This window comes from Athene cunicularia (assembly GCF_003259725.1).
Source record: "Athene cunicularia isolate RWA chromosome 9 unlocalized genomic scaffold, athCun1 chr9_part1, whole genome shotgun sequence".
Lineage (NCBI taxonomy): Eukaryota > Metazoa > Chordata > Aves > Strigiformes > Strigidae > Athene > Athene cunicularia.
The window spans coordinates 23,104,270-23,116,677 of record NW_020799110.1 but is presented as its reverse complement, the minus strand read 5'-3'; the positions used below and the strand labels follow the sequence as shown (position 1 = coordinate 23,116,677).

Below are 12,408 nucleotides of genomic sequence, written 5' to 3'. Positions count from 1 at the left end.
GATAAGGGCAAAGCTCTCCATTCCGTATCTTGCCATTTCTGTTAAGTGACTGGAAATAGATGAGCTGGGGGTGCATGGAGAAAGGGAAGCTTTTCGGATAGTTTAATAGCGATGAGCAAAGACAAAGTCACCCTGCAAAGTTGCAGTTGGCTTGGAGGGTGTGTGGCAATGAGGGAGAGCGAAAATTCATGAAGAGGACAGAACTCTACTGGACTAAGTAGTTCTTTTGTCAACTTAAGCTGTTTAGAGAGACTGTATAAATTACACCATGGAAAAAAAAAGTTTGTCAGCATTACATTGTCTTCTATCCCACAGGAACTCTTCACAATAAGCCACAATGTCTGCATGAGTTAGGCAAAAATACTTGTACCTTAAAGTCCAAACTTATCTTTACTGATTAGCCATTGTCTTCTTCCTCTAGTCTCTAATAACTATCTTTTGCAATTCTTGTTTAATAAAAACCATGTGCATTGCAGTAATACTGATGTGCCTGACTTGAGACAATTTATCTGCAGAGAAAAGTCAAACAGTAATTTTTACCTTATTGACTCCAAATGATTACCCAAACGTTCCAATAATCTCCTTCCCTTCAATCCCTCTCTTCTGCTGCAGTTAAAGATTTTGCCAACAGCAGCATAATTCTTCAGAAACAAGATTCCCAGAAAAAAACATGTCTCAGAAATCCAAAGTTGTCTGTTATACTCCTATTCTGTCTACAGATACCCTCCCTATTTAGACCTATAAAGAAAATTTTAGCATTCTTGAAATGCTTAAAAACAAGAGGGGAGAATCTCAGAAGCCAGACGCTACTATCATAGTCAACTTAGTTTTCACTAAGGAGAAAAATAGTATCAAAATAACAACATATAGCCACATATAGGACATCAGAAACCATCATGAAGAAAATATCAACAAGGGAAAAGGAAGAGAAAGGAAGGGAAAAGGTAGCCTGTGTTTTCGACTCAGGAACAAGTGAATTCTCTTGTCATGTTAGGTCTTCAAAACACTACAATGTTCCAAAGTGCATCCCTGTCCTTAAAAGCTTGTTGAGACTATGCAAAACTTATTTACTTGTGCAAAGCTTTTGGCACTGTCCCACATGACATCCTTGTCTCTAAATTGGAGACACGTGGATTTGACGGGTGGACCACTTGGTGGATAAGGAATTGGCTGGATGGTTGCACTCAAAGAGCTGCAGTCAATGGCTCAATGTCCCAATATTTTTTTGTAATCTTTTTTGTAAGTTACCTTTCATCTACATCCTGGAACAAACAGGTTGGTGTGTGCGTAGTTGTAAAAATTCTTTTGTCAGGAGGAATTCTGGGTGCTGAGAGAAAAATAAAAGCAGATTAACAAGCGGGGTTTTTTGCATGCATAAAATACTTAAAGCTACATGTTGCTATTAAATATTGAGTAAAGTCTAAAAGTCTAAGAGCATAGAAGAAAGCAGCTTGCTAGCTCACAGTCTCTCAGCAAGGGCAGAGAACAGAACTAATTTTCTTTCATTTTAGTAAAACAAGATCACTGACAGTAACTTATGCAGTTGGCTTTCTTCAGCTGAAATGCAGTAATGCTACAATGCATGGAAATTCCTGTACCAGAGCATACAACAGTTCTTACTTTTAAGAAACCAGACTAATTTTTGTGCATTCAAAGAGTTACCTTCATAACCAGAATGTACTTTTTCTGCAAGCAACACACAGCAAAGCTGGTCCTCTGCTATTTCTGGATCTTGCACTTTGATAAGGTAAGGAGTCATCCGAAATGGGTGATAGCAAATCTCATTTTCACGCTCCTTTCCCGCACTAATAATTAAACACAGTTAATTATTTCAACAGATTTGTCTTATACTAAACAAAGTTTTAATTTATGTATTGTAATTTCCTCATCACACAACAACTGCATGATAGCTCCTAAAATAGCACCCAAGAACCTAACTTTCTGCATTTTTTTGGTAGAAGAGAAGCTAATTCTGATAGCATTCTTTGCAGCCACCTGCAATAAATAATACATTGTTGTCTATACTGCCTGAAATAAAAAGATCCATGATTGCTTTAAATGGATTTGATGGAAAAGCCCACCTCCTATGACAGATTAAGTTATTCTGTTGATCTAATAATCTTAATCTGTGACATTATACCCTTCAGAGGAATGAATTTATATTGTATTATGAAGACTGCTATATCCCCTCAGTTAACATAGATTTCTTTTACCCAGTGTTTATCCTGACTTAAAAAGAATGTAGACTCAGAAACTCTTACTTACAATAACAGTTGTTCACTTAAGAATCCAAAGAACAGTAATGAAAATAACCATTTACACGATGACCAAAAAAGCGCTTCAGTATTAATAAATTTATAAACAGCACAGCTTTATAAAACTAAAGCTTTTGGAACAAACAGTTGGACAAAGAAGTCTACATCACCAGCAGAACTTTTATAGTACATCCAATCCAACAGTCTGGAGCAGTACATTTTCTCTAATTTGTTTAAAGTTTACTCATACCTTAATGGTAAGTATTTATTTGCTCCAGAAGTAATTAAGTAATAGGATCCACAATTTTTGTTTTCGGAAGTGCTATGAGAGGCAATAACAGTGAGAAATCAAATTGCACAAGAAAGAACATGGAACAAGTTGCCAGCATTTCCTAAATAAGAGCAATGAAAGAGTAGAGGCAGGAAAAGAAGAAAGAACAGCAAAACCAAAGGGTCTATGTCATATAACAACTGCAAACAAGTCAAGTCACGTTACCCTCATGGACCTTTCTCCACAGGACGTTTGAGATAAATTTAAGATTAGACAATAGTCTTCTAGAATGAAAGAGACTCTGTAGCAGGTGCTGAACAGAACAGTTCAATTAACATGAACTGAAGACTTTCCACAGCAGTAGGAGATGCCATATCAGCTCTCTTTATGGTGCAAAGGTCAATATTCACACTGATGAATTTCTAAAATGCAACTTCCTGAAATCTCTTCGTAGTTTTCTCTGTAGCTTCTAGGAGTTAAATCAACTGGAGGACAAGCATGTTTTGCCTTATGTTCACATTATGGAAAAGTAAGAAACTTGCATACCATACAGTTCTTATAAAAGTCAAATACTTTTGTAACGCATGGTTTCATAATGTAACACTAAGATTTATAATGTTGTTGTCTTACCTGATGCGACAGAAAAAAGATTTCTCTTCCATGCAATCCTGGGTAGAAGACTCTAGAAATATTAAACAAATTTAATTACAAGTTACAATTTAAAACAAGAATTGTTACCTAAGTGATAAAAGCTGAATTCTTTGAAAAGTTTATGTTCCCTGAAGTTTCCACATATATTTGCTAAATAATGTACTTCATAAGCAACTAAAACTGAATACGACTCAGATTTTGAGGCTGGCATGTCACAGCTGTGTGCTTTTTAAGCCTTTTGCCAAAAACCATATAGGAACAGTTCTCCAGTTTGTGCCATTTACTTTTACCAGCTTTTCCACTGTACTTTATAGCGTTAGCCAAAAAAGACTGATTATTCAAGACTCTGAAATTTTACCTTTTTCCTAGAAGGGCACTAGACAGCTAGATCATCAAATCCACTTACCACTTCAAACCCATCCAAAAAAAAAAGTATTTTTCATGAAGGCTTCCTCTTGCCTTTTAAGACTATCTCCCTGCTCTTCCAGAGTAGGCACAGACTGATTTTACAGCAAGCTCCGGTCTTTCAAAGGCCTCAGTATACAATACTTTTGGCTACTATGTTCCATGGCAGCTGATACATGGGATAGTGTGCATAGTTACTGCTTTTTTGAAATTTGAAGCCATATACAAACATAACAAAACTACAGAAGATGTTTCACAGAAGAAATATTTGCGTAACTGAATAGTATCTGTCATCAGGATCACATGGTCAGAATTCACCACTGACCCTCTTTTGAACCAGAGATTGGACTAGAGACCTCACAAGGGACTAGGGACCTGCTTTATGTATGCATTACTTAGTATCTATTTAATGCTAATTGCTTTTCCACATTAAATATGGTTGACACTTAACTCGATAGACCTAGTAAACTATGGATTGGAATGTCAAACATTTAGAGCAGACCTTGAATTTCAAGTGTTTGATTCAAGTAGTTGACAGCTATTTCTTGATTCCTAACAGCTGTAGCTACACTAATAAAACAATCCTCCCACAAATCTTAAGTGCCCTAAGACATCTGATCCTTCACTATTAGCACACCTAACATCATATTCCTAAGGCTAAAAGAATAGAGATGTGATTACACTTGGTGAATGCACAGTGATGTAGCTGAAGTACATCTTTCTACACTGTAATCAAGGTGTCCAGTATTCAAATCATAACCATTTTAAAAGGAAAGAGTCAGAATATTATCCCCTTTATATGTGAAAAGTAATTTTAAAGAAAAACTGTGGTCATTTGATTGATGGTAAGAGTGGAAAGCAAACCCACTATTTACCATGAACAACTACTTTGTTTTCATTCATCATTTGGATGAAAGAGGCACAAACACAAACAATGACATTCAGAAGACTTGTAGCCAACAGACAAGCCTTGTTGATTTATAAAAAGTGTGTTACACATCTAGCATTTTTCAGAGATATTCTAATAATGCATCTGTGTTATACCCTCAAAAAGTGATAGAGAAGGATGAAAGGATATTAAAAATCAATTCAACCATCCAACACATTTGAGTGACTGAAAGAAGGTCAAAGAAATATCTGCTGTTGAGAACACTCACCAGCTCTATTGCAAATATTCCATGATGGTAATCTGTATGGGGTAGTAGAAGTATAGAACACACTGACATCCTGAGGTGCCAAGAACTCCACAAATTTGGCATTTTTAAAATAACCCCTCTTACAGCGGAGAATAGAAGCAGCTTGATCAGAGATGTACAAAATTTTTCCAGTAATCAAAGAAACAGCTACAGCAAACATATCCTAAAAACAAAAATCTCAAATTATTTAGACAGTCTAAAACATTCTTCACTCCAGTATGTATTTCTTAGAAAAACTCTTAAGGTATAAAAGCATTAATAAATTCAAAATAAAAATTACAGAAATAGCGTTGAACTGCATCTGTTTAGGGAGCAGTAAAATTAATCTGCTTACGAAAACACAAACAGTAAACTTTTTGAACTATGCATAATAATAATACACTAGCATCTTACTGGATTACAAGCCCTAAATATAATTGCATAAAATTTTATGATGTAGAATTAAAAATTAAGAATTAAAGAGCTTCCAGCTATAAAACTGCACATTTTGCTTGTGCTTGTTATGGGCATATTTTACATTTATGAAATTCAACTGTTTTGTAATAGGCTGTTCGCGTTAGATTGTCCATCCATTGCAAAATGAAAAAAGTGCTCTAAACCACTTGGTAAAATAATGAGTAGACAGGTGAAAAGAGTCCCACACACCCATACACACACTCCACTTGTATCATTCCATGTTTTCTTCTTGACGTCATAACCTTTAGTGGTCTATTCACTTACACTATATACAACCTTAAGAGCTGTCGTCAGAACACCAGTTTCACAAACTCAGATGCTTCAGATCAACTGAACAATGTTTATATTTAGCTGAAGTTCTCAGCTGTACTCTAGCCTTCCTACTTATTTTACCTTGCAGGCAAACTTAACTATTCGTAGATACAACAAAAGGCACCTACTTCAAGTGAGGGAACATTCCCCCATCATGCCATTATTTTATTGATTTCAGAACTTCATACATTCAAGGCAGAGGCTTCAGGAAATAAATGGGGGGGACAGTAGTCTAATAAGTTTAGATGCAATTATTTTTTGAAGACTCCACAACATATCCCTAAAAACCTGGGAATGTGGAAAATAACTAATAAAAATATTCAGACTATCATTTCACTGCTGAAAACTACATTGAGCATCATAGTTGTTCTTATCTAGACAAGACGACACAGTATCACTGAATCAAACAGTAAGCCTATATCAGTTGCACAGACTAGATAAATACCACAGAAGAGGACACAATATGCAGTGAATCCAACACTTTCATCACTTTTCAGTCACACTAACACAAAGAACTGGTGGAAAAAAAAAATCAAATAACCCCTACTGATAAGGATAAGCTGAAACAATTCAGTGTGCCTTGACTAAAATTTGGAAAGAATTACTCTCTAACTTTAGCAGGTGTTCTAAAATGAAAACTAATGCTGTCTCACAGTGCATTATATCACACAGATGAAGTACATCACACCAGCATTTTTAAGCATGAGATACATTTCAGAGGACCAAGTTGTTGAACTACTTATTTCCACCTAACTGACAGAAAAAAAGCTTAGATCAAGGCACTACTGGCAAAGCCTGCAAAGGCTCAGAGTTTCTACTCAACATCCACTGGAAGACAGAAGCCAGCTTCGTCAGCCTATTGGCCTAGACACAACTCTTATGTTGTAAAAAGATGGCATGCCTGAGAATTCCAGTTCTAGAAAACATTTTCAATACACACTTCTGACTTGGGTCACCATACTCACCGCATTTTTCGTGATATATTCTGAGGTTATAGTCTCAACCTCTTCCACAGTGTAAGATGACACATTGAGTCCAGCAGGCTGGGATTCGTTAATCATCAACAGTTGGTAGTACTCCTCATTGGCTACGTAAGAACATTAAACAACATATATTCAGAATTTAAAATCTCACCAATAAACATACAGCCTGGAAGCAGTAAGTGACAAAAATGTTTTTTTGTCATAAGCACAGAACAGGCAGTTGGGAAATCTAGGTACTATTCCAAATTAGTTTTTCCTTGGTAGAGCTTCCTCGTCAGTAACCCAAATAAATGTACCCATCTTTACATACTCATATGTGTATGATTGTATATTTTGGTCTGTTTGACAGTTCAAATAGTATGAAATTGTAAATTGTTTTCAAATTATTTTTCTAACTCAAAGTATCAGTAAAATACCAAGCATCTAGAATGCTGCTTTAACTCCCAAAAGGGACACAAGTCAACAGAGCCAACAAATGGAAACACCATGAAGACACCTGCTTAGCGAGATTATTCAACAAAATAAACTCAGTTTTCACAAACAACTGCACTTAAATTCCTATTTTAAATGTATAATTTTATCCAGGTTGGCACTATCTAGGTAGTATCATACTCGATTACCTTTAACTTGTTTAATACTTTTAAGGGCATATTTCAACGTCGTTAGGACACTAGATTTGCCTTTTATTCTCTTTTCAGAAGGAAGGTGAGCTTTCAGCTCTTGTAATGTTTTCAGCAATTCCTTTTGCGTTTTGGCTTTAGTTGACTGCTCGCTACTGTAAGATTAAAAACAAAAAATACAATGTCACTTGAATGCTTGAAGTGACACACCACACACCATCCTCACAGAAGCCCAATTACACTGACACTTGTCACATACCTAAATTTGTACAACTAGCCAAACAAACTTTTCCAGTACTTAGTATCAACATTCAGAACTTACAATAACTCTTAAATGAGCTAGAATCATTTGAAATGAAAGATTTACCACCACCTGAAGTCTTATTGTAAAGTGTACCCTGTATGTGCAACAGTACATAAACCCAAGCACCAGAGAAATTTATTTTTTTTTTTTCCAGTCTCCCTCCTCTCTTTTTAGTGGTATTTGCCTTAGTTCCTTTCAAATTCAAATTCAAAGAAATGTTCATGGTCTTCAAAGGAGAGAAGCAGGAGGCCCATTCAGATCTTCACCTGTTTGAGCAGGTTCTCATAAGAAAGGTCCCTGAAAAGGGAATGGCAGTGGGAGAGCATCAAGTTAACAGAGAAATCCTTGGGACAATGTATTGCAGTTAAGCATGGCAATACATTAAATAAGATCAGAAATCTTCACTAAATATGTAGGGTTAAGAATCAGAGGAGGCTGGAGACAGAAATTGCATTCACATTTCTCAGGTGCATGTTCAGAAGTGCTGTTACAGTGTAGAATGTCAAACTGCAGAGATTATCACTGCTAACATCAGAAAATTATCATCTTCCTTTCCAGTTCCAAATCATCTCTTCCCCATTATTAAAAGTTGCTTGACAAAAATCAAAAAGGAAGAGGAAAAGGAGGTAAAGGAAAGGGAGGATAGCAAAGATGGGTGGCAGGTGGGCAGGAAGCAGTTAAAATGCTTGTCTCTCTCATTGGAGTATATTTTAAAAGCTGATCAGTCAACAACAATCAAGATTATTCTAGAGCTTTAAACCTTCCTAAAAAAAAATTCCTTCCCATCAAAAGGAAGTTCTTATCTTACAACCTGATTTTCATGGCTGGTAGTCTCTAAGAAGTTACCCTAACAGAAGAAACAATAGTCTTGGCAACTGCACCACACTGTCTGAAGTGCTGAATAAAGTGGCTTCAGCTTCCACGTAATTTTCAAGAGGATTTCTGAACATTTTTCTGGGAAGTTTGAAAAGTTCTTCATACAGACCAATCACCTGACAGGTGCTGGATGTATTTCACCAAAAATGCTTGGAAAGTGACAAAGCTGACTTCTACTAGAGAATACACATTGTTCTTGCTAACATCACAATGTACTATGAGAAAAATAGCATTCACTTAATCAGTGGTCATTTTGTGCTGAGAAATAATGGCAAGGGATAAGACAAAATAGCACTCTCTTGGGAAACATGTTCATGCTGTATATTAAAATCACATCTACAACATGGCTTGGCAGTTTGGACTGATGCAATCAAACAGGGCCATCTATACTGGCAGTACAGAAGAGAGGGAAAAGATTATGAAATAACTGAGCATACTGCTGGTTTTGTACTCTGAGTATACTTCATAAGAGCGGTCACTCTTCTGCAAGAAAAAAACCCTTTCCTAATTAGCCTACAGCAGCAGGAAATATAGACGATGGGCCTCCTTGGAAAAATAAGTGATAGAACTTGAAAATGTTTTTCCAAAGATCAGTAGCGTCAGACACAATGGCCAACCACAGGGAAGGCATGACATGCAGAGGGCAGAATAAGCAAGTTCTGTAAGATAGAGGAGCTTTCCATTTTGCTTTATGTGGACAGTGAACTGGAAAGGTTCCTACAGATATTAAATTCGTTGGTTGGTACCAATATTGAACCCAAAGCCCAGTAGTCTTTGAATCAAAGACTAAACCTATAGTTTACCAGTCTGTTAGTATTCTCTTAGGATGTCTAGAAAATGACCTTCATAGTCTCCTATTCCCAAAAGATGATCAGACTCTGCTCTGTAACCCTCTAGCACTGTGCCTGCCTGATGGCTGGGGAAAACACTGTACTATCTGGATAACTATTTATTTCTGAGAGAGCTATTAATGAAATTTAAAATAAAGATGTATCAGAAAAACTGTAATAAGTAAACCCCCAAAAACCTTGCAGTGGAGAAAATGGAATCAATGGGAAAGGAAGATTAGGAGATGAGTTTGGTTCACTCTGTCTTTCATACTAAAGAACATGAACACAAGAACACAATTTCCAATTGAAAATACAGCATGGAACAAGATCTCCAGGTGCCTGCAAGGCAGACACAGAAAATAAGTTCATCAAGCACTAAATGCTGCAAAGGGGTAGTTTTAATTTACCAGTTAGAATCACTTTCAGGTAGGTACATGCAGACAGGGGTCTTAACATCAGTAAGTGATAGCTAGATATCCTTGATCTGTTCAGGATCGGGTTTTGGTCTCCTGATCAGAAGCTGACTTAAAAAAAACCCTAGAAGTACAGTAGGGTGCTCGGAAGTGTCCTGATTTGCACCATCAATGCCACTAGTTTTATCAAGGCTATCAAGGTCAGAAGCAGAGTTCATACAGAGGGATTCCAGCAGCTGATGTTGGTTTACCCTTATAGACTTGAGGTTTGAATCCTTGCAAATGGAACACAGGAGAGGCAGATGATACAGCTGCTGGACATCAGAACACATCCAATTCAATGGGTGAATTCTGATGCTAGAACACTACGAGGTTGTCCCCAGGCAAGGGCTTCAGACCAAATTCTGAAGAGCAGAAAATTTAAAGAAAAGCTTCAAAAAAAACCACTAGAGCTGAAGCAATATTTAAAGTGAACCATAAAAATACAATTACAGAGTTAAGCTACCAAATCAATACAAAGTAAGATGACTTGAAAGATTACTGCACAACTTGCCCAAAACAGCAACAAAAAGCTCTAATTCGACAATGTGTTTCATTGGTTATAGACAGGAAAAGAATCAAAGATAGGACTTCTTGCATACTCTTCCACGTTTAGCCAAAAAACAAAATCCAACAACATACAACACTAATTTTCAGCATTTAGCATTACATACATGCAAATGACTGAAAATATAAGCACATTAATTTACCTGCATCCACTGCTAGACTGATTGTGTTCAGAGTTCGCTATCATCAGACTAAATGCATTTGAGCTTGAACTAGAATAAGGAAAGACAGAATAGATTAATATTAGTAAACATAATTTTTAGTTCATTTTAGCTTTATATTTTCCTATTAATAACTGGCTACCTAGAAAAAACCCACTTTAAAAGCTTCTGCCTGGTACAACAAATGAAAACTATAGCTGTTATACATTTGTCTAAGAAGGTGACTCTTACTGTAGCTTTGTTCTGTACGCCAGGGGTTCTCAACCTTTCCTTCACCACAGACCCCCTTTAAATCCCTTTTGTGGCTGCAGACCACCAAGACTTAATTCAAGATTTAAAGCACTGGACTGCATCAAATATTAATTTCAATTTTCTCATGAAGGGTCTTAAAATTTGGAGAAAGGGAAATAAACCTGTTAATCCACACACTCCTATTATAGTATCTTTACTGCAGTGATTCCCACTTGCTGCAGGCCAGACTAAATGTTTCCGGGCTAGACATTCCTCACCCCTGCTTTAAACCTTCACAGACCCCCTGTGACAAAATCACAGCCCCCCCAGGAGTCCGTGGACCACAGGCTGTGCACTAAGCTATTACTGAAAAGATGAAAATAGCACAGTTGTATCCTTAAACATAAAGAGACTGACACTTTTTGATATGCAATTGTAGGAGTGGTTTTACAAAATAATATATAAATAAGACTAATTAAACACACAATGTTGAGAAAAAAGGTTCAAATAAAGCTAGTCGAATGGAACACTAGACATCTTCCCTTTATCAATTATATCACACAATCTACATCATACAAGAGAGTACAAGTTAACTAGAACACTCAGCGTCAATATGAAGATACACTTTATACGTAGTTATTATTCAGAAATGAGATTCAAATCAAAAAAGCCTTTAGTGACAAAAATTAAAGTGAAATTTATTTAATATTAACTATTACCTTTTATGACAGTCTGAAGATTCCATGAGCATTGCTGAATCTTTCCCATTTTCATCAGATTCATGGCCATGAGAATCATGCCCACTTGAGTAGTTTTCATTTGTATCATTTCCACTGAAGTCATTTCCACTTGATCCACTGCTCATTTCAGTATCTTCCTGAAGAACTTCATGAGAGCGTTCAGGCTTTGTCTGAATTTCCGAATCTTCAGCAATCATCTGGCTATGGTTATTTGCAAGTCCAGAATAATCACTCATTTTCTGTTGCTCTTTTAAAGAGAATGATGAAGAAATGTTTTCACTGATACCAGGTTGCTGCTCAGGGTTCTGCTCCCCAGTGCTAGAGTAGAACCCCCTGAACTTGATAGAGTCCATGGGACACTCATTAGAAACACTGCCAAGATCAAAAGCAAATCAAGCCATATTCAGAATTTTCTCTCTGTACAAATTCTGTTTGGAAGTACAGACCCACAAATCTGAGAAGGGAGGAAAGGAAGAAAAAAAAATATTTTCTTGTTTGCTTTTGCTGACAAACTGCAATTCTTACTGACTGATGAAATTAAAAAGTGATATCCATGGTTAATATATTCCATATTTGAACAGTGAAAAGTTTAAGTTAAATATAACTGCAAACCTATCAATGTTTTATTGTGGAAAAGGTATTTATTTTTTAGTAAAAACCCACACAAAAAGAAGTGGAATGAACATTAAAAACTCCCTAAAAGTTTAAATATTCACTTGTTTTCTCTTCTCCTACTTAATACTTGGCAATTTTACTGCCTGGATTTAGACAATAGCTATTATTGTTTTCAGTGAAACCATTCCCCTGGCTTCCAGTTTACCTTGATAAACAAAAAGATTACATTCAGACATCAGAGGATTCCTTGTTTGGTTTGGAGCTTATTTAGGCTTTATAAAAGACATACTCTTGTATGTATTTAAGATCAGTTCTGCCATTTTGACCAATTCTTCATTTCTTTTTTTGCACAAGAGCCCCATAGGTAAGCAGACCAAACACACAGCAGGAGCAGGGAAACTAACTACACAAACCTGACTCTTTATCAACAAAAATTTCTAAACCACAAATAAGTCTGAGGACTATTTTAATCCTGTCTCTTAT

At 36.4% G+C, this 12,408-nt stretch overlaps 1 protein-coding gene across 6 annotated transcripts in view; it reads right to left on the bottom strand.

Annotated features, from left to right (window-relative positions):
* Positions 1 to 12,408, bottom strand: part of PER2 (period circadian regulator 2) — a 40,474-nt gene that overhangs the window by 19,688 nt on the left and 8,378 nt on the right. For all 6 annotated transcript variants that reach the window (XM_026854687.1, XM_026854688.1, XM_026854690.1 and 3 more), the window contains 8 exons: positions 11,290 to 11,764; positions 10,322 to 10,390; positions 7,150 to 7,304; positions 6,512 to 6,633; positions 4,740 to 4,941; positions 3,157 to 3,208; positions 1,663 to 1,805; positions 1,249 to 1,327 (listed from right to left, as the gene is read on the bottom strand). In XM_026854687.1, coding sequence (XP_026710488.1) covers positions 1,249 to 1,327; positions 1,663 to 1,805; positions 3,157 to 3,208; positions 4,740 to 4,941; positions 6,512 to 6,633; positions 7,150 to 7,304; positions 10,322 to 10,390; positions 11,290 to 11,663 — 1,196 coding nt within the window. In that variant the 5' untranslated portion in view covers positions 11,664 to 11,764. The remainder of the gene's footprint in view (positions 1 to 1,248; positions 1,328 to 1,662; positions 1,806 to 3,156; positions 3,209 to 4,739; positions 4,942 to 6,511; positions 6,634 to 7,149; positions 7,305 to 10,321; positions 10,391 to 11,289; positions 11,765 to 12,408) is intronic.